This window comes from Rhinatrema bivittatum, chromosome 8, assembly GCF_901001135.1.
Source record: "Rhinatrema bivittatum chromosome 8, aRhiBiv1.1, whole genome shotgun sequence".
NCBI lineage: Eukaryota > Metazoa > Chordata > Amphibia > Gymnophiona > Rhinatrematidae > Rhinatrema > Rhinatrema bivittatum.
The window spans coordinates 133,623,763-133,649,650 of NC_042622.1; the positions used below are offsets into that span (position 1 = coordinate 133,623,763).

Sequence of the window (25,888 nt, forward strand, 5' to 3'; positions counted from 1 at the left end):
AAAGAAAAAAATTATCAAATTACTTTGATGTCAATATTCAAAGCCATTTAGAGGGATAACTTGTGACTTATCCTCAAAATGGCTAGTTTTAAAAATTCCCCTCTCTTATCCAGCTAAAAATTAGTTGAATAAGTCTTTATTTGGCTAAGATTTAGCCAAATAAGAAAGAGGCAAGAAGGGGGAGAATAATTTATCTGGTTAACTCTGGATATTAAGTGATAGCCGGATAAGTTTTTGGCTTAATTCTAGACATGCCCAAGAGCAGGTCTAAATGCTCCATGATAACTTTAGACTTAACCGGCTATGTGCAAAAGAAATTAGCTGGTTAAGTTACAAATTGAGGTTTAAAAAAAAAAATTAAGAGATATAGATACATAGATATAGATAGATACATCTGTGTGTATGTGCCTACTGGCCCACGTTCCCCCCTCCTTTCCACTCAAAGTCCAAATGCTCAGCCTGCAGCCTCCCCCAAACCCCTTCCATCTGATTGAAAATGTAAACACCAAAGCTAATCCTGGTCTCGCCCCTTGCCTCTCCCAGGTCCTATTGAAATTTCAAAAGAATTATAAGCTCCAGCCTCCCCCCTCCTCACTCCAACCCTTATCTTCCCAATACCTGAATCGCCTTTATTCTTCACCCGGATCACAGTAGTGGAGTCGCTAGGCACCTTTGCTAGAAGTTAGCAATGCCAGAAGTGCCAACAACACTAATCTGCGATACTCAGTAGGGCGTTTATCCCACTGAATATCCAGACAAGTTATCCAGCTAATTTTAGCCAGACAACTTATTTGTTCACATCTTACTGAATATTGGGCCCTGCATATTTTTGAGAATGTGGTATATCTGAAGAACACCTGATGAGTTGATGGTGTTATAGAAGGGTGATCATGACAAAGCCTATAACCCATTCACTGTTCTATAGTTCACATGCTTAGCCAAATAAGCATATTCCTCTGACAGGAAGAACTAATAAGAGAAAAGAAACAAGCAATCAGGAAAAAGCAATAGGGATGTCCTGCAAACTTGGAATGGGGTAGTTGCTCCTTGAGGTCAGTGGTTCCCAGCACAACCCTAGAGGTCCATCCAATCATTTTGGTATTCAGGATATCTGCAACAAATAGCATGAGCTACATCTGCACACATTAGTCACCCATATATACACATCTGTCATGCAAATTCATTGTGGATATAAGCAAGTTCGCTTAGCATAAACAGTGTTTTCCAGAGATATCAGGCTGAATTAGACATGATCTGTGGTGATGTCATCCAGCACCGGACTTGTCTCTCCAAGTTAGTAGAGCTTTGAGCTCTACTGAACATGTGCGGGAGTTCCCGCACAGGAGTTGCCTCAAGATCCTCTTCAGTCTATATATATCTGTATCTATATCTAGGTAGTAGACTCTCCAAGGAGGCAGGCGGGCATCTCATGTCTAATTCATCCTACTATCTAAGGAAAACACCATTTACTGTAAGCAAACTTGCTATTTTTCTGTCGATAAGCAGACATGATCTATGGGGAGTCTCAAGCTGAAGGCTGCAGCAGAGTGTTTACTGAGTAAGCAACCCGGACTCCTACATGGAGGGTAGAATACTGCAAGAACAGGTCATGCAAAATTGATTGCCTGAAAATACTGTCAGCCCTTGAGAGGTTGTCCAGACAGTAATGGAACATAAAGATGTGAACAGATGAGCAAGTTGCAGCTTTGCAAATGCCTTGGAGTATTTTACTAAGATGAACAACACAGAAACCACAACTTAACCCAAGTCTGTGATCTGTAGGCTTGCTAAGGTGTAGGGGCGCTGAATACATTCTGCTATCTAGGTAGACACTGTATGATTGGCGATTACAATGCCAAGCTTGTTAGGGCCATATGAGACGAATAACTGCAAAGTTTGGTGATGTGGTTGAGTTCACCTCTTGTACTATGTGCAGGTTCCTTTACTGTATGATGTATAGCAGTCACGAGCCTTAAGGTTTCTAACATTTGTAGGTGACCTGTAGTGGCCCGAACAGACAACTTCATGAGTTGAGAAAGAACAACATTCAAGTCCCACAGAAGCAAAGGCTTCTGTGTTAAAGACAAAATAGGGTTTCATAAAGCATGATGATGATTGTTTCAATTTTTTTGCCCCTGAACAATTAAGAGCATTTCTCGATTCCAAGAGGCCGCTAACTTCTTCCAAGGTGTCAGCTTAGAGAGAGTTGGACATAAATAATTCACAACTGTAACATGCTATGCTAGTTTTCTAGAATTTCTTTAGTATAATCTGCATCGTCTCTGCCAACATACATGAAGGAAAAACAAAAACGTTCTCAACTGAAACTAACTCTACCCCCCCCCCCCCCAAACAAATTGTGTGGTTGAGATACAATAATCAAACCGCCAACACTAGACCTAGGAATTATTAATGTTTCTCCATCCAATCAAGTACGAGACCTAGGAATAGAGGTAGATGAGAACTTCACTATGAAAAAGCATATTAAGCAAATTAATAAAAACAGGATACAAACTGAGAATATTACACAGGCTGGAACCTCTACTAACAATACAGGATTTCCGCACTGTCCTACATAAAGGAAAATTGGTCTTGCTAATTTTCGTTCCTGTAGTACCACAGATCCAGTCCAGAATCCTAGGTTTTGCCTCCCCTACAGCAGATGGAGACAGAGAAAGTTTTACTGAAACTTAAGCCAAGGTGCCACCTGCAGACCCTCAGCATTAATCTGTACCCAAGCCAAGATGTCTAGCCCCAACCTCCAGGATCTCTTCCCCTAAAAAAAAAAAAAAAAAAAAAAAAAAAAAAAAGCTGGGGCACAAGTTGCAAACTCCCAACCAAACTGACCCCAGAACTAGAGGCAAGAAAAAATAAATGTTGTGTCTCAAACAAGTGAGAACTATATACATTATTATTCTGCAGCACACAACTTAAGTCTGCATCACCAGGAGCATCCAGAATCAGGAGAGGTCTTTCAAAAAGCATTATAATGGGCTGGGATCCTTGACTGATCTGTGGTATTCCAGGAACGAAAATTAGCAATTAAGAACCAATTTTCCTTTCCTGTTCATACCCCAGATCAGTCCATAAGTGGGATGTACCAAAGCCCCTCTAATCTGGGTGGGATCCCGAAAGATCTGCACGCAGTACACTCGCAAAGGACCCCCCCTCCTCTGGGGACTGACATCCAAATGGTAATGGCCTAGTAAAAGTGTGCAAAGAGGTCATGTTGCTGCCCAACAAATCTCCTGCGGCAACACTGACACTCCACCCAGGAGACTGCCTGAGCGCTAGTAGAATGCGCATGCAATCCCTCAGAGATCGACTGACCTTTACTAATTTACTATCGCCTCCTTCAACCAACGATTAATCATACTCTTAGCTGCTTTGCAACTCTTCTTTGGTCCACTGAATAACACAAAGAGATGGTCCGAGCATCAAACTCCAGTGGTTACCTTGAGATATCCGAGGAGAACCAGAAGCACATCCAAAAGATGAAGCTCCTTCGCATGGGGAGAATCAGGCATCAGGTGAGAAAACCCTGACAGCTCCACCGTCTGGCTAAGATGAAAAGACAACACCTCCTTGGACAAAAAAAAGAAGGAATCGCCAGCAACTAGAGCCCCTCATCAGAAATTCACAAAAAAGGCTCTCTGCATGATAAGTGGAGTTCAGAAAATCTGTCTTCCCGAGCAAATTGCCACCAGGAACACTGCCTTCAGGGTAAGATCCTTCAAAGTAGCCCTTCACAAAGGTTGAAAGGATGAACCACACAATACTTGCAGGACCAAAGTTAAGATTCCAGGTTGGACAAATTCTACAGATTGGAGCAAATGCTTCGCTTCTTTCAGAAAACGCACTACGTCCGGATGAGATACTAAGGGTCTTCCCTGCAACTTCCTTCTGAAACAACCCAAGGCTGCCTCCTGGACTCAGAGAGAATTATAGGCCAAACCCTTTGACAAGCCAAACCCTTTGACAAGCCCTCCTGCAAAAAGGCCAAGACCTGGGCAATATTCTCTTGTAAAGGATCAGTGTCATGGATCCCACATCAAGACTGAAACACTCTCCAGACTCTGATATATGCCAAAGAAGTAGAGGATCTTCTAGCCTGAAGAAGAGTAGTAATCACCAGCTTGGAATATCCTTTCAAGCGGAAACGTCGCCTCTCAAAAGTCAAGCTGCTAGACAGAAGCGATCCGCCTGCACCGACAAGATGGGTTCCTGATTTAGCACCCCCCCCCCCCCCCAGGTGGCTTAACCAAATGGGCCTGTCTACCACTAGCTGAATCAGATCTGCAATCACAGATGGTGCAGCCACTCCGGCGCTACCAGGATCACTCGTCCCCTGATGCTGCTCGATGCGACATATAGCAGGAGCCTTTCTGGCTACAGCTGAACTAGGGTATTGATCCCTGCGGAGCCGAACTCCCTTCAGCAGCTGTAAAACTTGGTCACCTTGGCATTCTTCCTTGTTGCCATGAGATCGAACAGGGATTCACCCCACCTGTGCCAAATGAGCGTAAAGGCTTCCACTAACAAGTTTCCATTCTCCCGGGTCCAGCTGTTGTCTGGTGAGATAATCCACCTGCACATTGTCCACCCCTGCCACGTGAGAGCCTATAAGTGCTGCTAGATGAAGTTCTGCCCAGGTAAAAAGTTTGTGAACCTCCTGAGCCACCAAGTGATTCTTTGTTCTACCCTGTCGATGGATATAGGCCAACGTCATCGCATTGTCCGAGAACACTCATACCACTCGTCCCGGAATCTGAGGAAGAAAGAACAGCAGCGCCCTCTGGACCGCTCTTGTTTCCAGACGGTTGATTGATCAGGACGTTTCCATCAGAGACCACTGCCCTTGGGGTGTAGATCCTTGACATATCACTCTCCAACCACTCAAACTGGCATCTGGAACCTCTAAATCCACTCCCTTCCCTAAATTGGACCACGACAGCCACCATGAGAGACTGGGCCTGGATTCCTCCTGGAGCGGTAACGGCAGCTGAAACTCCTCCAATATCGGATTCCAATGGGACAGGAGTGCCTTCTTAATTGGATGCATGTGCGCAAACTCCCATGGCACCAAATCCAACACAGAAGCCATGGACCCTAGCACCTGAAGATAATCCTAGACCTTGGGGACAGACAGGTCCCTCAGCCGAACCACTTGCTACTGCAACCTGAGCACCCTTTCCGGGGTAAGAAACGCTTTGCCTAACCGGGTGTCGAATCGTGTTCTCAGATAATCCAAGGACTGGGATGGTTCCAGATGGCTCTTCACCCGGTACCCAGCCTAGGGACTCCAGGCACTCCGTCACTTGCCAAATGGAACACAGATACTCCATCTCTGATTTTTCCCCGAAAGAGCCAATCGTCCAGGTACGGATGCACCAGTATCCTCTCTCTGAGGGCCACTGCCACTACCACCATCACCTTTGTGAACATTCTCGGAGCAGCAGCTAGCCTGAAGGGAAGAGCTGGAAACTAAACATGCTCCCCTAACACCGTGAAGCATAGAAACATCTGATGGTCTGCTCTGATGGGAATGTGGAGATATGCCTCCATAAGATCCAAGGAGGCCAGAAACTCCCCTTTGCGCACTGCTGCAATCACCGTTCGTAATGTTTCCATCCGAAAACGTGGCACCCGCAATGCCACATTGAACCTTTCCAGATCCAGAATGGGCCGAAACGAGCTCTCCTTCTTGGGAACCTTGACGTTCCCTGACCGTATTCCTCTTGCAGAACCAGGAGGATGGTTTCCAATCGCTGCAGCCACAGAGTGTCCCACACCGCCTCCCGCTTGCTGGGCATAGTGCATTGAGACACCACAAAGACATCTTTGGGCGGGGGGGGGGGGGGGGGGGGGGGGGGGGGGAGGGTGGAATTTGAAAGCGCAGCCTTCCCTTATTACTTTCAACACCCACCGGACTGAAGTGATTTTGGTCCACTCCTCATAAAACCAGGATAATCTTCCTCCAACTACCACCAGGGAGGAGTGGACCAGCCTGCCTTCATTGGACAGGCTTTGTACCTCCAGAGCCCTGTCTGGAACTCTCTGGCTGGCCTACAGGTACCTCGAAAGGATTGCTGCCTTCCTGAACCCTGCCTCTGCAAGGGCCTGAAGAAACTCTACTGGAGCGAAATCTCATTTCACGGACGCGAGTATGAGACAGGAAGGTCTTCTTAATTCCTTTATCTTCCGGCAACCTATTCCCTTTAGAATCTGCCCAATGCTTCATCAGCTTCTCTAGATCTTTCCCCAAACAATAACCTTCCTCTGAAGGGGAGATTACAAAGCTCCCTTTGACCAAACATCCGCTGACCAATTACGTAGCCACAGAAGCCTTCGCGCGGATACCATATTCTTAGCCAAAGCGTGAAGCATTTCATAATGGGCATCAACCACGTAGGCCATCTCTGCTTCCAATCGAGCATCCTGGCCAGGCTTCACAGAGGTTTCCGCTGCCTTCACATGCGCATTCTGCACCCAGCACATATAGGCCCTCTGCATTAGACTAGTGCAGCCTGCAGTCCTAAGGCTCAGAGATAAGACTTCAAACAGCCTCTTCAACAGGATCTCCAGCTTCCAGTCTTGGACATCCTTGAAGGCCGCTGACCCTGCTACAGGAATAGTTTTCTTTGTGACCGCCAACACCGCTGCATCCACTTTCGGCAATTTCCACAGCTGTAACATGTCCTCCGGCAGGGGATACAACCTAGCCATTGCCCTGGCCACCTTCAAACCAGCTTCTGGGAAATCCCATTCCCAGTCAATCAGCTTCTTTACCTGTTTGGCAAAGAGAATGCCCTCGGAAGTCCACGCAATCCCTCTAACACCGAGTTTACTCCTTCATTGTTGGAATCCTCCTGCTCAACTTTAACTCCAAGCTCCTCCAGAACCTGAGGGATGAAAGGCTGCAATTCCTCCTTACGGAATAACCTAACCACCCTTCAATTCATCCCCTTTGCCAGAGGGAACTCGTCCACATCCGGGTCCCCCAATGGATCAATCACCGGATCCATGCCTTGATCAGAGCCTTGGTCCACCTGCGGATCACCACACTGAGGATCAGCACTATCGGAATCCTTAGAGGAAAGATCCTCCCCTCGCAATTGATCCAGACCCAATAGATGCTAAATACTCCCAGTCCTGGGAGGCGCTTCAGCCTGAGCCTTCTTAGCCTTGCCTCGGATTGTCTGAAAAGCTGGCCTCTTCGCTGCCAGCTCCTGCTTGGCGAGATAGGCCTCATGCATTAAAAAAACAAAATCCGCAGAAAATCTACAGCGCTGTCCCTGCTCCACAAGCAACGGGTCCTTCCCTGTGTTCGCTGACACATCTCCCCCTCCTACAGACCCCTGACGCATAGGAGAAAGCGGGGGAGGAGAGTCCCTGCCATCCCTATTCATGTCAGAGCTCCTGCCATGTGGAGCTAAAATGGCCTCCATCTCTTTCACACACACACACACCCCCGCCAGGGCCTTCTGCACAGGAAATGCAGCACGTGTGCCGCGTCTACTCCCTGATCCTTTTGCCAAGGCTCCCTCGTCTCCAGGACACAAGCAGGGCAGAGAAGGGCCACACTGAGGTGAGAGCGCTCCCCCCCCCAGGCCCAACAGGCTTTCCCACGCTCAACGGGAGATGGCATCGCACGCAACACAGCTAAAAATAACCCTGAGCAGGAGAAAATAAAGCTGCCTCCGCTATCCCGGCTTCGGTTGCTGAAAAAACAGCCCCAGCCGCGTGGTTTCTTCCCCACCCCAATGCTGAACCAACACACACCTCAGGCGCTCTGAAGGAGAAAAAATAAACAGGCCTCAGAGCTTCTGAGCTTTTTTTTCTTTTGTTAAGCTCTTAAAGAAACAGCTTGCTAGCCACATAAAAAAGTAAAAGCAAATGAAACAACTACTTTCCTGTTTCTGGAAGCTCCAAGATGCTGCAGCCGGTCAGTGTGGGTGAAAGGATCTCAGAGGGAGCGAGGGAACCCTCCCCCTAGAATCAAGGGTCGAGTCTAGATAGGGATTTCCAACCCTCCCTCACCTTGCTCAACAAGAGGGATGACCCACGAGGAACCTAACACCTCTGGGAACTCCATCTTCAGTCTTCTCTCTAATCCTAAACTAATCTTATTTTACTTTAACTAACAGACTGCAGGTTTGCACCTCTACCACTGCTGGAGACAGAGAAATACTGAGGGACTGCAGGTGGCACTCTCGGATATGTAGCAGTGCCTCCGAGTTTTGTTCTCTGCCTCCATCTGCTGGTAGGGATGCATAAATCCACTTTTCTGGACTGATCTGGGGTATGAACAGGAACAGGTATTTTCCACATTCTTATAGACATTCTAGATTGTTGTGGACTGGGAGAACCGCTGAGCCGGACAGGGAGTCCATAATTTGGAGGGACCCAAAGACTTCTAAGCAGGGGCTTTGATGCCAAACATTGTCCTCACCTATTAACTGAAGTTTGATTATGCTACATGGTCTGAGGTGATATATGAAGGTATACCCGAGAATGGGGTAGAAACCCATATTTTGAATGTGAGGGTGATGAGAATGAATCAGAGCCCTACCAGTTGCCTCAGAAGAGAAATGAAAATCCTGAGAGACCTGACTTCGCTGCCACTGAGTGGGAAGATGAAGAACCACATAAAAAGGGTTCTGATGATTGTCTACCCCCCAATGGGCGACTGTGGGATTCCCATCTGAGACTGCAGCAATGCGGATGAGGAGCCTCTAGATTATGTCCTCCATCTCTTTAAATATAGAGGTAAAGAAAATTATCAGTATACTTACAATCTGACTGAATGACTGACAAAGCTTCTGATGAAGTTAATGATGGAACATCCTGTTCATGGACAAGGATAGGTTCCCTTTTTTTTTTTTTTTTTTATTGTGGAGGCAACAGCATGGAGCCTATCGGAGCTGCAATCTTTAATGAAGCATATGGTGAGAATGTGGTTGAAGCAAGCATCAGTTGCACTGAAGACACTGGCCTCAAACGGGCAAGCTCATTTGTTTTGGGATTATTGTGCTATGAATCAGCCTGCTTCTTGTGTGCTTCCTGCATGATAACATGCTTAATGTGAGCTTGCTACATGCTTGGTGTGCTTACTACACACTTAGTACGTGCTTGCTGCATGTTTCTGGCTCATTTATACCTCCTGCAGCTTTCTGGTTCACATCAATGCTTACCATCTGCCTGAAGTGGGTCGAGGTTCCCTCTATCTCCAGTGCGTCGAGGCTTCCCACGCATCAATACTTCCTGTGTATGAGTCAGCCGCAATGCACAATGCATCGGGTGTGTCAGCTGCAATGTACCATGTGTTGAACATGTCAGCTGCAATGGGTCGTGTGTTGGCTGCATCAGCCACGATGCACCATGAGCCATGTGAGTTGAGTGCATTGGTGCAAAAAGTGTAGAGTAAACATGGTCACACAAGGGAGCATATAGCAAAAGGCAGGGTGTGAAGTCAATAGGTAATGCTGTTCCAGGTAAACAAGATTATTGGTGCAATAAAGTCTTTCGAGCTTCAAAGCAAGCCTACTGGCTTCATACCCTGCCTTTTGATGAGCGCATTGGTACGCCATGCACACTGATATACAGGCTCCGGTTTGAGGCAGGGCAACCATATCACTCGATCCCATAGTGTTGATTTGGGTCAAGGAGGAATTCTTGAGGAGCTCCTGCTCAACTCATGTCCCGGCAAGGCAGACAAGGCTACACTGTGGAAGAAGAATCTACTGCTGCTGTGCTCAGACAAAAAAAAAAAAAAAGACTGAAGAGGCTCTCAAGGTAACTCCCATGCAGAAACTCCTACACATGCTGAGGAAAGCTAAAAGCTCCACTAGCTTGGAGAGACAATGCTGCTGAATAAATCACCACAGATCATATCTAATCTAGCCCTGCTTATCAACGGAAAATCTGAAAAACAAACTGGCTGAGTGAGCCTCAAGGATTAGGTTGGGAACCATATTATTTCCGGCTGGAAGTATTAATTTTGAAAAACCCTCATCGGAAACATGAACTACCTAAGTGTTGGATTCAATAATACCAAAATATGACATTCTAACATACTGACAGAAAATGTTTAGTACCTTATGACATGGGTCAACAGAGCAGATCTCACTTATGTCCAAGTCATGCAGCGACATGAGTAGCTCCGCCCTTAGAGTGCAGTAATGCACGTTCCGAGTGCGGAGGAAGAGGGTGCGTAGAAACTGCAGCACCATATCATATAGCTTCACGTTCTTCCCAATCATCTGAGTCAACTTCTGAACAACCTGACAAGGCAAGAATATGACTACAAAGTAAGTGAGCATTCCCCATTTTGCAGAAAGATTTCATTTTCCTCTGAATCACCTCTATCAGGGCAGTCTGAATTAACATGGATTTAATAAACCAGTATCTTCTTTAAACTGAACTCTGAAAGATACTGAATCCTAAAAGTCTATGTCAAAGCTTAAATGTGAGACACAATCTCCCCTCTTCAGTTTAACAGTTTTAATTGTCACATTGAGGTGTAATACAAAAGATTCTTGATAAAATAGTAAGTAATAGATTTAGGGATTATTTGTATCAGAATTACCACCCTCCCCATCCATATGTATGTGTACCTCCAGGAAATTCCTAAACAATCTGCCATTCATAGTCCAAAACATTTGCACTGACACTTGGACATGATCATGTTCAGCAGCTGAAGGAGTGGGCATATCCCCTCCCAAACTGTGTAGTGCTAACTTTGAGAACAGATATTGGGAGGGCGCTCTATAGGAATGCACTGCTTTTTCTCCCTCACCTTACCTCTAAAGAGTATCACCACCATGCTTCCACATGTGCTGAATTATAGATATCCTGACCCATCACAAACATATAGCTTCATTTTGTAGTCATGCTATACCCAGTAATCTACCTGCTGCTGAGCCTTACCTCTCCCTGGCGTCTTGTTTTGGGTGAAAGGCTGAAAAAATTGTGCAGAACTGAAAGATCACTGCTGAATAAGATGCTTTCTTTTTCCAAGATGTACTGTTTCAGCAGTGGTGACACTTCATCACCAAACAAAGCCTGGTTATCCTGCCAGATCTGGCGTTTCACCTCCACGGCGCATGCCTTGTAGAGTTCCTTGTCTGCCATCACCAGCTTCAGCTTCTTCTCTGGTACCTTAAAATGGCAATTGCCAGCAGTCAACAAAAGAAATGAAGCCATCCCCAACAGTACTACCAAAAGTCAAGTCAATGAGTGCTCTTGCAAATGAAGCAGCTACTTAACCTCAAAGAAGCAAAAGCTGAGAAAAACTTCCACCTCCTCTCCAAATAAAAGTTTTTCTTGAATATTTAGTTATTTTGACCACGTGATGTTTCCTCCTGCTCCTTTGGGGTACAAACGCAATCAGAACCAGTCCCTACTCAGGATAGTTTCAAGAAGCTTCATTCAAAATCACCCAGAGACTTTTCCCTCACCAATCTAGATTATCCATCATAGCAACATAGGCCAGGGATGACAGATCATGACGCCCTTGAGAACCTGGTGATGTGTGTACCCAGAGTCTAGCCAAAATGGTCACAACAACAGAAGTCAGGCTTAGGAATTAAACCCAAATCATAAAGAGCACAGAGCTCTCAGTAAACCACCAGGTCAGCTCAAGAGAACACTTAAAAACAATCTTAAAAACGTTTATTAGCAAGACCAGTAAAACGTTCTTTATCATCAATTTTTCCTCTTCTATCATCAATCTCACATAGACATGTTAAAACAGAGCTAAAAAGAGTATCAAGTATCTAGGAATCTGCTTGTCCATTAACCATTTGGCCATAAAAAATAACCTGCCCGTGGTTTCCTGCATCAAGTCTCATTCAATTCACCTCCTATACAGCACTGTAGAGATGCAATTAATGCAGTAATGATTCCCAACATGTCTGCTAATTGTTTATCAAATTTGTTGCATTGCTAAACATTGGTGATCACAGTCAGTCACATGCCTTGCATACAACTTTTTTTCCTTTGCTCTTACTGTGCACACCCAGCTGCCATGAATCAGTGGATTAAAATTATAGTTATATTTACTATGCTAGTGCAGAGTGCTCCATGAATATCACATCTCCAGCAGAAAAATGAACTAGTTCTTGGCTACATGAAGAAGGAATGTTCCCACACTGAGATACCTTTTACAGAACATTTTTGATTATGCAAAAATAAGAAAGTCCCCAAATACACACTTCATTTTAAATTTACTGTTAAAAATTCAAATACCCATACACTAAAGTTTAAGCATACATGCTAAGCTTGTTTAACATGCTAAGTGAATAACATATTATGAACTAACAGCCTAGCATGCATGCTTACCCAGTCTCCATGAACCTTATTAGGTATATGTTAAAATTTGCACATAGCCACATTTATGATCAGCTGCATTATATGCAAATGAGGCTTTAGTGGACACATGTGAAACAGAGCATAGAGGACAGCATACCACACTATTTCGCAGGTGCCCGTATCAATGTATCCAAAGAATGACACTACTAGGCAGCAATGCCAGAAGGTGGCCTCTCATGTCCCTCCTGCTGGTGAATACTGTGACCTTTTGGAATGGTAGGCACTCATTCCATAAGGACTGAGTGGGTGGGGAGGGGGGGGGGGAGAGCAGAGAGGTCTGCTCTCCCCCTGCACTAAGTGGGCCACTTAGTGCAGGAGATTTTGAGATTCTCATTGCATGGTAATAAGTTAACACCTGCTCTGAGGCAAATGTTAACTTTAAACTTTAGTAGGCATATGTGAGAATAACATGTATGCTGTCCGCCACACCCTATTGCATGCATGCCTTCTAAAGTCTCATTTACATATAATGCAACCTAATTTACATGCAGACATGTGCCAACTTTAGCTTGCACCTGGCAAGAGCTGTGGATAAGTTATCCTGCATAGGGGATAAAGATTCCTTCTTAAGTCGGTATTGGAAAGGAGGGCCTGTGTTTGGTTCGTGGGAATAAAGAGGGATTAAATTCCCCTTTGTTAACCAGCATGAAGCATGTCAATGTGCACTGTATGTCTTTTCACTTTGAGAGGCGCATGCTTTTTTTGCATACCCACTAAAGAGGCTTCTTTTTAATGATGGCATACAATATTTTAGTTCATTTGTTAAGTATGCATGTTAAAAGTTTTACCACATGCACACAAAAAAGTGTACAGTCCAGGTTTCAGTGCATAGGTCCTTAAGTGTAACTTTAACCAGAAGAAGAAACTGGTATTAAAACAAACAAAAAAAAAAAATAAATTAAAAAATAAATAAATATATATATATATCTATCTTACCTTGGGCAGGTGTTTCATAACACACATAACCACAGGCTGTATGGATGGCATTCTCACTAAAGAAAAACTCTTCTCCAGGAGCTCCTCAAGCTTACTGTACCTGAAAGCATGGAAAGAAGAAGTTATTAGTTCCAACAATTTTTACTAGCGTGAAACATGACTCAGGGTGCATGGTTTCTGATGCAATCCCAAATAACACAGCAAAAATGACAATTTTTAATGAACAGTAGAACCATCCCCTCTATCCTCCCTCCCCCCCTTTTTCAACATGTGATGAACCCAGAACAATGCTGAGTCAAACAAACAGACCCAAAAATCCAAACTCAGAGCACATCACAATCAGTCATTCAAGACAGCGCTTGTATATAGTTATAGCGCTTGTATATAGTTATCCCATATTGACAAAAATTGGTGTCTATGAAGAGAAGTCTGGGATGCCAAATTTTCCATCTGCATCATACGACGTAAATAGTTACTCCACATCCAAAACAAGGGTGTGTCACGTCCTTTCCAGAGGAGCAGAATTAATTGCTTCCCCACCAAACATGCCTTTTTGATGGATAAGCGAACCCCCAGTCCCTGAACCAGCAAGAGGGGAATGCAATCAAATAATAAGTCAAATATTCAAATAGTAACAAATGGAAATACTGAAGAGGTCTGCGACATAGCTCACAATTCGACCCCAGAAGCGTTTAATGGAAGGGCATACCCAGAAGGAATGAGACAAAAGTACCAATAGCCGAGTGACATTTCTGACACATCACCGAATCCGTTAATTTAGCTTGAAACATAATTTGGATAGACAAATATGCTCTCCAAAGGAATTTGTACTGCATTTCCCCGCTAGTACATACATAAAATATGTATGAAACAAGATTGAAGGATCGATGGCATGAGTGTAAACACAATCAGGTAAACAATGTGGGTGAAGCTATCCACACTCTCAAATATTATTACTCTAAAGCATACACATGAATGAGAATATACAAACTTTATCAGAATTTACATAACATTTGCAATGAAAAATATAAATAGCATGGAATCACTTACACATACATTCTTTAATCTTAAAAAATGGTATTGTAATACGTTATTAATAAGCACTGTTATATGAGACAGCAAGTATAGCCTGATCTATTCTCTCTGACATCGGTGATTCTGTAAACGGAAGTCTCAATGCCCTGTATGCCTCGTTGTACCCGCATATCTAAAAAAGTGACCTCATACAAATGTGTATGGAATGTAAATTCTAAATTACTGTCACATGCATTCATGTACTTCATAAATTCTGTAAGGGTTTCAAAATCTCCTGTCCAGAGAAAAAAAATAGGTCATCAATATACCTTTTACACATTTAAACCCATTGGGAATATCTAGCTGAATAAATAAACTGAGTTTCATATCTAGCCATGTACAGTCCTGCTACCAAGGGAGCTAGCGGGGACCCCATTGGGATACCCCGAATCTATTTATAAAAAACACTTCCAAACTTAAAATAACTGCATTTGATCACCAACTCCGCTAACTTGACCAACAATCCATATCTCCTTTCTGGCAACAATAAACCGCCTATTGCCTCTTGTATAATTATAAGCACTTGATCCTGCGGAATACAAGTGTATAGCAAGGTGATATCCGCCATAACAAACCATTTAACTAATTTTTGATCTACACCTGAAGATGACACCATAAAATCAGTTGAGTCCCTGACATATGATAATACATTGACTACTATAGGTTGTAACAGATTGTCCACAAACCTAGCTATGGGTTCAAAAACGATACGAATGGACGTCCCGGAGGGGGAACTAAGATTTATATATTTTAGGAACAGTGTAAAAGTACGGCCTCGCTGGAAAAGGTTGATACAGAAATCTACTCTTTGCAATTTAATAATGTGTAACTCTAAAGCCTCATCCAGCATGTTTTTAATCTCAAACTGTAAATCAGCCGTGGGATCATGATCTAATGCAACATATGTAGAATTATCCCCCAACTGTCTTAAAGTCTCCTGCATATATTGTGTAGTGTCAAACACCACTATCGCTCCTCCTTTATCTGCAGCTCGAATAACTATCGATGAATCTTCTCTCAATTGTTTAATTGCAGTAAATTCCTCATGTGTCAGGTTGAACTTATTTTGTTTATTTATTTATTTTAAGTTTTTCTATACCGGCATTCGCGATGAATATCGCATTATGTCGGTTTACAATTAACAAGTGGATAGGGAACAAAAAAGGTAATAAATAACATTGATCCTAATAATAATAATAGTAATAATAGTAGTAAACATTAAACAAGTGAAAGCTAAGGATTGCAGTTACAATAAAACAAGGGAGTAATACAACTTGGAACAGAGAAAAGAAGCTGGGGTTTTAAATAGAGAGAACATATATGCCAGTCAATGTAATTGTAGCATTAATGAATTGCCTTGATGAGGTGGAGTTATTAATTACCATGTTAAGGCAAAGTCTAAGCGACTAGTTAATAATGGAATTGGAATAATGGAATAAACTTAATTCGCTCTACATCGAATTCTATCTCCTGAATAACCTGCATGACCAAAGATTAAAATGCAATGATTAAAGGGTAAGGGGGGTTAGTGGGCATCCAATTCAAGGGTTTAAACAATTGTCTCTGATTATCCTCAATTACTAAAGGTGATTCAAAAAGCTCTCTAAGTTTAATGTGCCTAAAAAACATATTTAACTCAACTCTGGTCAAAAATGGATCATATTTTTCAGTGGGAACATAAGTTAATCCTTTATCCAACATTGCCCACATTGCTGTGGTTAGTTCTTTTGAGGAAATATTAAACTCCGCTCCCATATTTTCTGGTGATCTTTCCTTATTCACTGATAGCGTTTGTATCGGCTGTAATACCCTCTCTAGGACATTCTTTGTATCTGATCCCTTTGTATCTGTTTGTTCTGTGACCGCAAAAAAAGAGGCCCTTTGCCCAAACCCATCACTATTTTGCACTCCCTCTACATGGGGTAATTTAAATGTAACCCTCTTGGCTGCTACACTAACTGAAACTCAGTTTATTTATTCAGTTAGTTAGATATTCCCAATGGGTTCAAATGTGGAAAAGGTCTATTGATGACCTATTTTTTCTGTGGATGGGAGATTTTGAAATCCTTACAGAATTTATGAAGTACATGAACGCATGTGACAGCAATTTAGAATTTACATTCCATACACATTTGTATGAGGTCACTTTTTTAGATATGTGGGTACAACGATGAGTACAGGGCATTGAGACTTCCGTTTATAGAAAACAGACAGATAGGAATACATTGCTACATGCTCAAAGTTTTCATCCTAGAAAATTGAAGGAAAACATTCCATATGGCCAATTCCTCAGATATCGCAGACTTTGTTCCTAATTGAATATGTGGATAGGGGTTAAAGATATAAAATGGTACGGAGGGCCTACAAAAACTGGGTCTTTACGCTAACCGTGAGAATCTATTGAGAGTACAGCATAAGGAACCTGTATCCAGGATCATTTGCACATTGCCATTTTCTACCAAAATGACACAAATCAAACAGAGCATTGTACGCCATTGGTCAATGCTGAAATCTTTGCCATGCTTTAAAGAGGGTCCTATTTTTGTCACTAAGAAAGGAAAAAAAATCTTAAGAATAAGATTAGTGAAATGTAGGGATAATCATATAGAGGAGTTAAAGAAGGGTCAGTGGAATTGTGGGCAGTGCGCTGTGTGCCACATACATTAGTTATTCGACAGTATAAACATCCAATGTTGAAACATCCTTATGTTCTTCCTGGTCGGTTCACTTGTGCCACCCAGAGAGTGGTGTATGCGATAGTGTATCTGTGTTCTCTTGTGTATATAGGTCAAACCAACAGATCTATTCGATAGCGCATAACAGAACATAAAAGTTGTGTTAGGACGAATAAGGAGAATGCCCCCTTGGTATCCCATTGGAATCGGAAAGGTCATGCCATTGATATTAAATTTTTCATCCTTAAACATTGTCGTTTTACGGATGGGGATACTTCCCGGATATTGAAACAATGGGAGCAGAGATGCATTTTTGAGTGGCAAACTTTAGCCCCTATGGGTTTAAACAGCGAAATTGAATGGACTGTGTTTATATAGTAACATTTTTTTGAATAAGTGATGTGGTTGTGTACATTACATTGGATTGTAAGAACAGATTTCGTCGTTGTTGGAGGTATGATCATGATTTTGGTGAGGTGGTAATGATGTAAAATCTTGTTATTGTGGTCCCTTTAAGACTTTTGAAAACATTCATGAATGTGGATAACATCATGTTGTTATTATGTAGGATGACGTTACCGATGTCGGTACATAGGTTGATTTTTGAGGTATGAATGTGAATGTGGTGAGGTGGTATTATGTAAAATCTAGGTATTATGGTTTCTATAAATTTTTGTAAACATTTAGGGATATGGATAGCATTATGTTGATGTTCATACGTAGGGCGATGTAGTGGACGTCGGCACGTAGGGTGATGTAAGTGACATCAACAGGTGGGGTTTGTGCCGCCCCAGTGTGTGGTGCACACATATGATTTAAATAGGAATAGATTTAGGGGAGAGAACATTGTTTAACTTTTCGGAGGTGAAAGGAGTGAGACCTTGTCTGAGAAGATAGAGTGAACAGGAGCCCGATGATAAATCCTGTCGGGTAAGTAACGCATTGTACTCGTGGTTTGTAGGCGTTATTAAAGGGCTTTATGGATTGTGAAAGTCGTGAGGGTTGTTTAGAAGATGGGTTCAACTAACAGAAAAATATTTTGGGTTGAGCAATATAAATGTGTATGTTTTGAGGACTAAAATGTGATAGTATTTAAAAAAAAAAAAAAGTTTTGATTTTTATGCCATACAGGTTGTGAAGAATGGATCCATAATTTGATGAGTTTAATAGTGAATATAGGCATTGGTCGGCATTCAAACCGTCAGTGATAGTTGCAGCTGGGTCAGTAATAACAATCTTTTGTGGAAATTTGGGAGAAAATTTATTTTGTTTGTCGTGAGTGTGGTTTTTTCACTTGTGGCATGGTGGTTTTAAGATATGGGATTAGTTGTATGTTTGAGATAATATCTGCTGGGTTATTATAGATGCTGTATGTCCCCTGATGAAACTATACGGGAGAAACAAGGGCCTCTTGTAGGGTGACTGATGAATACCATATAAGGAGATTTGTGAATCGTCGCTAACTGGAGATGTAAAAAGACTTCAGCACTGACAATGGCAGCATCAAGCAACATAGGAGTTTGGGAGAAAATAATTGTTGTTATTTAATCATTGAGGACACAATGATGACTAAGATTTTTCTATCATTTTCCCTATTAAGAGTTGTAAATGGCATTATGCCATAAGGGTGTGCAGCATAGTTACTGACATGGTGGTGATCAAGAGTTTTTTCAAATATTTTCTTTATTAAGATTTATAAATGGCATAAAAGCCACAAGGATGCGTAACAGAATCACCAATGTCAGAAAGAATAGATCAGGTTATGCTTGCTGTCTTGTATAACAGTGCTTATTAATAACATATCACAATACAATTTTTAAAGATTGAAGAATGAATGTGTATAAGTGCGAATGTGTATAAGTGCGAGTGATTCCATGCTATTTATATTTTTCATTGCAAGTGAGTGTAAACACACCATCCTTGTTCCATCTCTCTACCGGAATGGAATTGGTGTCTATCTTCACAAGTTTTTTTAAACCTTTATAGTATATAGACAAACAACGATTGCTGTTTTTCTAATAGAAACAGGTTGTCCAAGGCCTGAAATATGGCAGGTTGCCAGGATTCAACCGGTAGGGACTTTACCTAGTGCTAGATTTGCATGTAAGAAAACACATGAGACATACGCTGACCATAAAGATCCCTCAATCTTTGAAATGTAAGGAGCACTCCTTCCTCTTCAAGAATGGAAAGCAGTTATTAAACAAAACTACAGGTGAGCAACTGAGCATCCAGCAATGGGGATTATCAGCTTACATTACCAGTTTGCTTGTGAAAGAAGTAGCTATCCAGTGCTTTCACCTTTTAGCCAAGTTTTCAAAGGGAATGAAGGTTCTCTCTTCCTCTAATAATTATGTTAAGTGTACTATCTACACCAAATTTTCATGACTTATCAAAAGGACATGAGGACTTTGGGTCATGTTTTCTTTTCCAGATCTCAAACTATCTGTGGATGTGCACATATCCCAAAGAGTAGGCTTCTTTAGAAAAACACGACATTTAATCCAGAATAAAATAGATTTACTCCTTTTATTTTGGCAACAGTCATAACATAACTGTGACCGTAATTGGGTCTAGTGGCAGGATATTAAACATCCCCGCATGTTATCCAGGTTCTCAATATTAATTAGAAGTTCTCAAAGGAACTTAAGACCTTACATTTGGTCATAGTAAAAGTCAGAGAATACTTTAATACAGTACTTATAGGCTTCTCAACTGAAATTGCTACTTTTGTGGTTGGCCTTGCTACTTCAATAATGTTTTGAAAATGCTTCTTTGATAATGTTTTGAAAACAGACTAGAATCCCTAAAACTGTGATCATGACCATGGGGGGCCTTGCTACTCTCTCAAACCAAGAAAATGAATGCTCAGCCCCCACATCCCCCCACCTTTTTCCTCCAAGTTTGAAGCAATGTGTGACCTTGTGGAAGTCTTAGCTAACAAATGGAAAAAAAAGCCGACTCTGACTTTTACAATAATGAAAAAAGGAAAATTAGTTATTACCTGTTAATTTTCGTTCCTGTAGTACCACAGATCAGTCCAGACCATGGGTTGAGCTAGAGTTCTCTTGTTACTTGCTTGATTTCTTACTATTTATCTTCATACTTTCTGCTTTGACAATTGTTATACTGAAGGGCTGCAGGGTAGGCTCTGTCCTGATATGGGATACCCTTTCAGTTTCGGTCTGTCTCCATCTGCTGGACAGGAGGCTCAACCCATGGTCTGCACTGATCCGGGTATGTACAGGGAAATTTGAATATTCATAAAGCTATTTTTGATACTTTTTTTTTTTTTTTTTAACAATAAAAACCAATGAAAACTCCATTCTAAAAAAACAAGCCATCATGAAAACACAAATATGTCATTAGGCAATGCAACATTAACCAAAGTTTTGCATGTACACAATGGTTTAACATTTATACTCAGTTTGATAAATGCTCTCATTTCAGGAGATATTGTATTCTGATTAGATTTACCTGTCCTCATCTTTTCCTTCAGAGGCAATGGCAGAAACTCTTTCCAGCAACTTTTCCCTCAGCTCATCAAATACCGTCTGATGGAATTCCAGCCTGGGAATGCTATGGAGGTCCAAGAATGGCAAGGCTGACTGAAGAGAGGGCAGGAGGACACCATTCTCTGTCTATTAAAGAAAAATGGAAGCTTCAGAATTGTAGGTACATTTTTCAAAGTTTAACACTGTTGCATTGTGGCTCTGAGAATGCTAGAGACCACATAAGCAGGAGGAAACACTGCAAGTCATTGGGACAAGGAGAAAATTTTATAAAGAAGTTGTAGATTTGTAAGCTTCGAGTGAAGCTTCCCCATGAAGCAGGAAGTGTATCTGAAACCATGTTGAAGATAGCCACTGTACTGAATCTAAGTGAAATTTAATGACTTAATTAGCTTTTTTCATTTAGTTGCAAATAATGATAAAAAAAAGAGAGATAAAAGCATAAGGTAAAGGACAATGGACTGATGATTATATGCTGGGGAAAAGAAAGCATTGTATGGGTCACTAAATGCTATCTAAAGTGATATTGCTACCCATGGAATTAAGGTCCATTAAATTGGACATAAGAATATAAGTTATTAGAGGATTTAATATAAGAATTTCAGTTTTAATAGAAGTGACTGATGTAGTGTTAAACAGCAAGAGGCCTGATTTAATTTAATTTGATTACCTTTGACCCTCTAAAGTCCAAATATGAGGTTAAGTACTGTTATAAGAACATAAGAAATTGCCATGCTGGGTCAGACCAAGGGTCCATCAAGCCCAGCATCCTGTTTCTAACATAGGCCAAACCAGGCCACAAGAACCTGGCAATTACCCAAATAACTATGAAGATCCCATGCTACTGATGCAATTAATAGCAGTGGCTATTCCCTAAGTAAACTTGATTAATAGCCGTTAATGGACTTCTCCTCCAAGAACTTATCCAAACCTTTTTTGAACCCAACTACACTAACTGCACTAACCACAGCCTCTGGCAACAAATTCCAGAGCTTAATTGTGCGTTGAGTGAAAAAGAATTTTCTCCAATTATGTTACGGCCACCAATGATTTGATGCAACAGATCCAGGTTTAGTTCCCAGACCGGACTGCTCCTCCATTGACCAGTCATGTCTGGAGATGCTTCAGAGGTAGTATTCACAGCTTTCATGGGGATGGAGCCTCAGTCATTACTCAATAGTGACACCCTCTAGCCACAGAGTACACACAAACTGTGTTCCACAGGGAATCACAGCCAAGGACTGAAGCAGTGACCGGACTATAGAAGAAGTGAAATAATAATAGGAGGAAAGTCTTCCATGTAATTGTAAATAAAAGCACAATGCACCATAGTCCTCAAAAGGACCCAAGTCTGATTTAGCTGGAGGAGATTCTAAAGGTCAAAAAACCCCCAATGTGACTATTAATATTTAAACAAGCATACCGCAAAGAGAATGGAGAATAGAATCCAGGGAATTGTAGAGAGTAACGAGTTTGTACACTAACGAAACACAACTAAGCAACACGACTTTGTTGTACTTTTAAGTAGTAACAGATTACATGTAGATTATATATATTGTTAAAAACTGCTCTAATAAATCTAAGCATATCTATCGCACTTATCACCCTATAGTTATTATGAAACTCTGTACCGTAACTTACAGGCACCTGTCTAGTTGGTATAATAAAATTAATGTTGCTAAATGCGTTTATGTGCCTCTTTGTTAACCGTTGTGACGGCTCTCAGCTTAACAACGGTATATAAAAGAATTTAAATAAATATTATTTACATTGTCACTGAACATTTCAGACTTAAGCATGTCACAGATTATAACTGAGTAAATAGCTTCAGAAGTGTCTGAATCTGGCTCCTTCAAACCCAACTGGACTAATATTGTTGACTGCCATAGGATCCCTTTCTTTTCCCATATGCACCTGAAGCTACCTATCATTGGAGCATCATAAAGTAGTTTTTAATGGGAAACTTTTCTCTTATGAAAGTAAACTTGATTGTAATATTTCAGTTCTCTATGATCCATATCAATTTTGTTACACAATTTCAATCATTTCAATGTTGTACATGGTGAGATTACATATACAATTATCATCTGGTCACTACATCTCAAAAAAGATATAGTTACACTAGAGAAGGTATAGAGAAGGGTGACCAAAATGATAAGGGGATGGAACGGCTCCCCTATGAGGAGAAGAGATGGCTAAGGGGGTATATGATACAGGTCTATAAAATCATGAGAGGACAGTGATCGGTTATTTACTGTTTAAATAATAGAAGATCTAAGAGGCACGCCTTAAAGTGTGCAAACAGCACATTTACAACAAATCAGAGAAAATTACTTTTCACTCAATGCATAATTAAGCTCTGAAATTCATAGCCTGAGGATATGGATAAATTCCTGGAGAAGTGCATAATCTGCTATTAATCAAGATGACTTAAGGAACAGCTATTACAGGCATTAGTAGCATATGATCTATTTAATGTTTGGGCACTTGCCATTACTTGTAATCTGAAAGCCGATGCAATAAGACGCATGTTAAAACGAGCGCTCGTTTCCCTAAATCTCACACAGCCATCTCTCCTGGGCATTCGATGCTATATTTAAGTTAGCGAAGAATTATGCGTCCCTAGCGCTCAAACGCATCGGGCAACCAGGAGAGGTGCTATCTGCCCACAATTACAACAGGCACTCAATACGAACATCTGCTTCATCCCGCTTGGGGTCGATTTCTGGACGCCAAATATACATACACAATAGCAAGTAGCGAAATTGATCTGGAGCATGTCTATTGTGTGGGTATATTATGCGTCCAGAATTTTTTTTTTTTTAATCAAGCCATTACAGTATACCTTAATCGTTAACACCCGCAAGCAGTAGGTGTTTAAAAATAAAGGTAGATACCACACAGGACAGTATATATATATTATTTATTTATTTATTTTAAATTTCTCCTGAGCCTTTGCCTCATGGATTAACGCCAGCTCCAGGGCTAGAGTTAAATGTGCCATTTTAAAAAGTGCACATTAAAGGCCCAGCGATTTTCTGCATTGGAAGGTAATAGCTAATAGCCTCATCTATATGAAATTTAATGTGATGAGCCCTATTGGCTATGCAATTGTTTGGACGCACGTTTTGAATATGCTAATCTCCTTATTGTATTGGGTCTGGTCTAACATTTTGCATGGGCCATCTGGATTGGCCAGTGCTGGAAATAGGATGCTGGGCTTGATGGACCCTCGGTCTGACTTAGTATGGCAACTTATGTTCTTAATATTATTTTTAAATTAAACTTCTTCAGGAATGACTTAAAAGGAGAAAAAAAGTTCTTAAGTTTATCAGTGCGCTGTCTTAGCTAGTACAACTCTGCTGCAGCTTGGCAACTGGAGAGAAAGATATTTTAATCTTCCTCCCTATTCTGAAAAGGGGCAGCAATAGGAGAATGTCTGGCAGAAGATTTAAAAAAAAAAAAAAGTCTTACAGAGGGGTACCTATTTCGATTTTCTAGCTCGCAAAGGGAAAGACTGCGGAGTATCGGCGGCGGCTCTGCCCGTTCCCCTCCCCGGTACCTGGAACTGCTCGATGGCTTTCAACGGTTCCGTGCAATTGGTCAGAGTCTCTTTCAGGTCCTCGCCGTTAGCGACGCCCAACTCCGGCAGGCCCGCAAACATCCCGGCTCCCCGGCGCCGGTCCTTTGATTGGGCTTTCTGCGTCTGCGCATACGCACACACCTCCACTCTCGGTCCGTCCCGATAATAACTCCCCACACTTCAAGCAAGGCGCTTCCTGACCGATAGGTTCCGTTGGATGGCGCTTCCGAAAGTTCCCATAGCAACAGCTGCAACTGCGTGCTGCGTAAAATGAAGCCTTAACGTTCAGACTCAAGAAACTTTATTGGCATAACAAGTTTTACTTGTGTCGGCAAAGTAATACCTACGGTCGAAAAAAAATAAAAGAAGAGGCAAAAATAACAGCAGCAGTAGAATAAATTAGAATTTTAAAGAACATCTCCTTAGGGAATAATGGGGTGGCATAGACAGCAAGCTGTTACCGTGACAATCAGCGAAGAGGTGCAGATGGTGGGTACAATAGGCTGCAGCTTTATTTAAAAATATTTCAGTACGACACAATCTAATAGATAAATATTTATTTGCAAACCAATACAATTTTGTATCCTAACAGAATTGGAGGAGGAATAGCCTAGTAGTTAGAGCAGTGGATCATGAACCAGGAGACCAGGGTTCAAGTCCAGCTGTTACTCCTTGTGACCTTGGGCAAGTCACTTTACCCTCCATTGCCTCAGGTATAAAAACTTAGATTGTAAGCCTTCTGGGGATAGAAAATACCTACAGTACTTGAATGTAAACCAGTGTGATATCTCAATTGAGATTGAATGTCGGTATATAAAAATAATAAATACACATCCTAATACCATTACACAATAGTTATGCCCCTTTTATTAATCACCCTTCCTCCCCCAGCAGGCACATTAAGAATGAGATTCACGGATTAAGAAGGGGGTCTCACGCTGTGAACCTCTCCTCTCACGCATTTAGCCACCGGGCGTAGTGGTGGTAAAATAGGGCAAGCCCCTGCCCATTAGCAGCCAAATAGGAGCCATCTTGGAACCCATCACACCGTGACCTGAAAAGAGGCTAGTGGGGCTGTGGCGGCGCCCACACCAGCGCAGCCCAAAGAAAAGTGCGGTTTGGTTTATAAAATAAATGACTATTATAACCATTAGCACATAGGGGGCTATTTCAATTATCGCCCGACTTTCACAGGGATACAATGAGCAGAATTTCATGTACTGGTACCTGTGTTGTAGGTATGATGATCATTAAAAAAAATTAATTTAAAACTTTTTTTTTTAATTAAAGAGTTACATTTCATATATTGTTTTCTACTCATTTAATCTTTGGATGTGCCATAACCAGATGAGGTTAAACCCCTCTAAATCTGAGAGTATTTGGTTTTCTTGCAATAAATAGTTTCTAAAAGACAATCTTGTATCCTTTTGATTACTAGATCAGGCAATCCCATTTAAAGACAGGGTTAGGAATGTAGGGGTAATATTTGATGACTATCCTTTAAGCCTAATTTTCAACAGATTCTTTACTCTAGCTATCATAAATTGTGATTGTTTCGACATGCAAAATATATTCTTGACCCCATGGATTTTCATGTAATAATACAGGCTTATGTCTTAATTTATGGATCACAGTGGAGTGCCAATATTACCTCAATCTTGCAGAACCTGCATTGGCTACCTGTACAGCAACAAATAAAATTTAAGATAGTTATAACAGTATTAAATTGCTGAAAT

The 25,888-nt window shown here is 41.6% G+C and overlaps 1 protein-coding gene across 1 annotated transcript in view; it reads right to left on the bottom strand.

The window, feature by feature from the left end:
- NELFB (negative elongation factor complex member B) overlaps positions 1-24,401 on the bottom strand; it is a 109,104-nt gene extending 84,703 nt beyond the window's left edge. Inside the window, exons 1-5 of the mRNA XM_029612657.1 lie at positions 24,132-24,401; positions 20,535-20,698; positions 13,309-13,408; positions 10,930-11,160; positions 10,098-10,283 (exon numbers count right to left, since the gene is read on the bottom strand). Coding sequence (XP_029468517.1) covers positions 10,098-10,283; positions 10,930-11,160; positions 13,309-13,408; positions 20,535-20,698; positions 24,132-24,233 — 783 coding nt within the window. The 5' untranslated portion in view covers positions 24,234-24,401. The remainder of the gene's footprint in view (positions 1-10,097; positions 10,284-10,929; positions 11,161-13,308; positions 13,409-20,534; positions 20,699-24,131) is intronic.
- Positions 24,402-25,888: the final 1,487 nt, after the last annotated feature.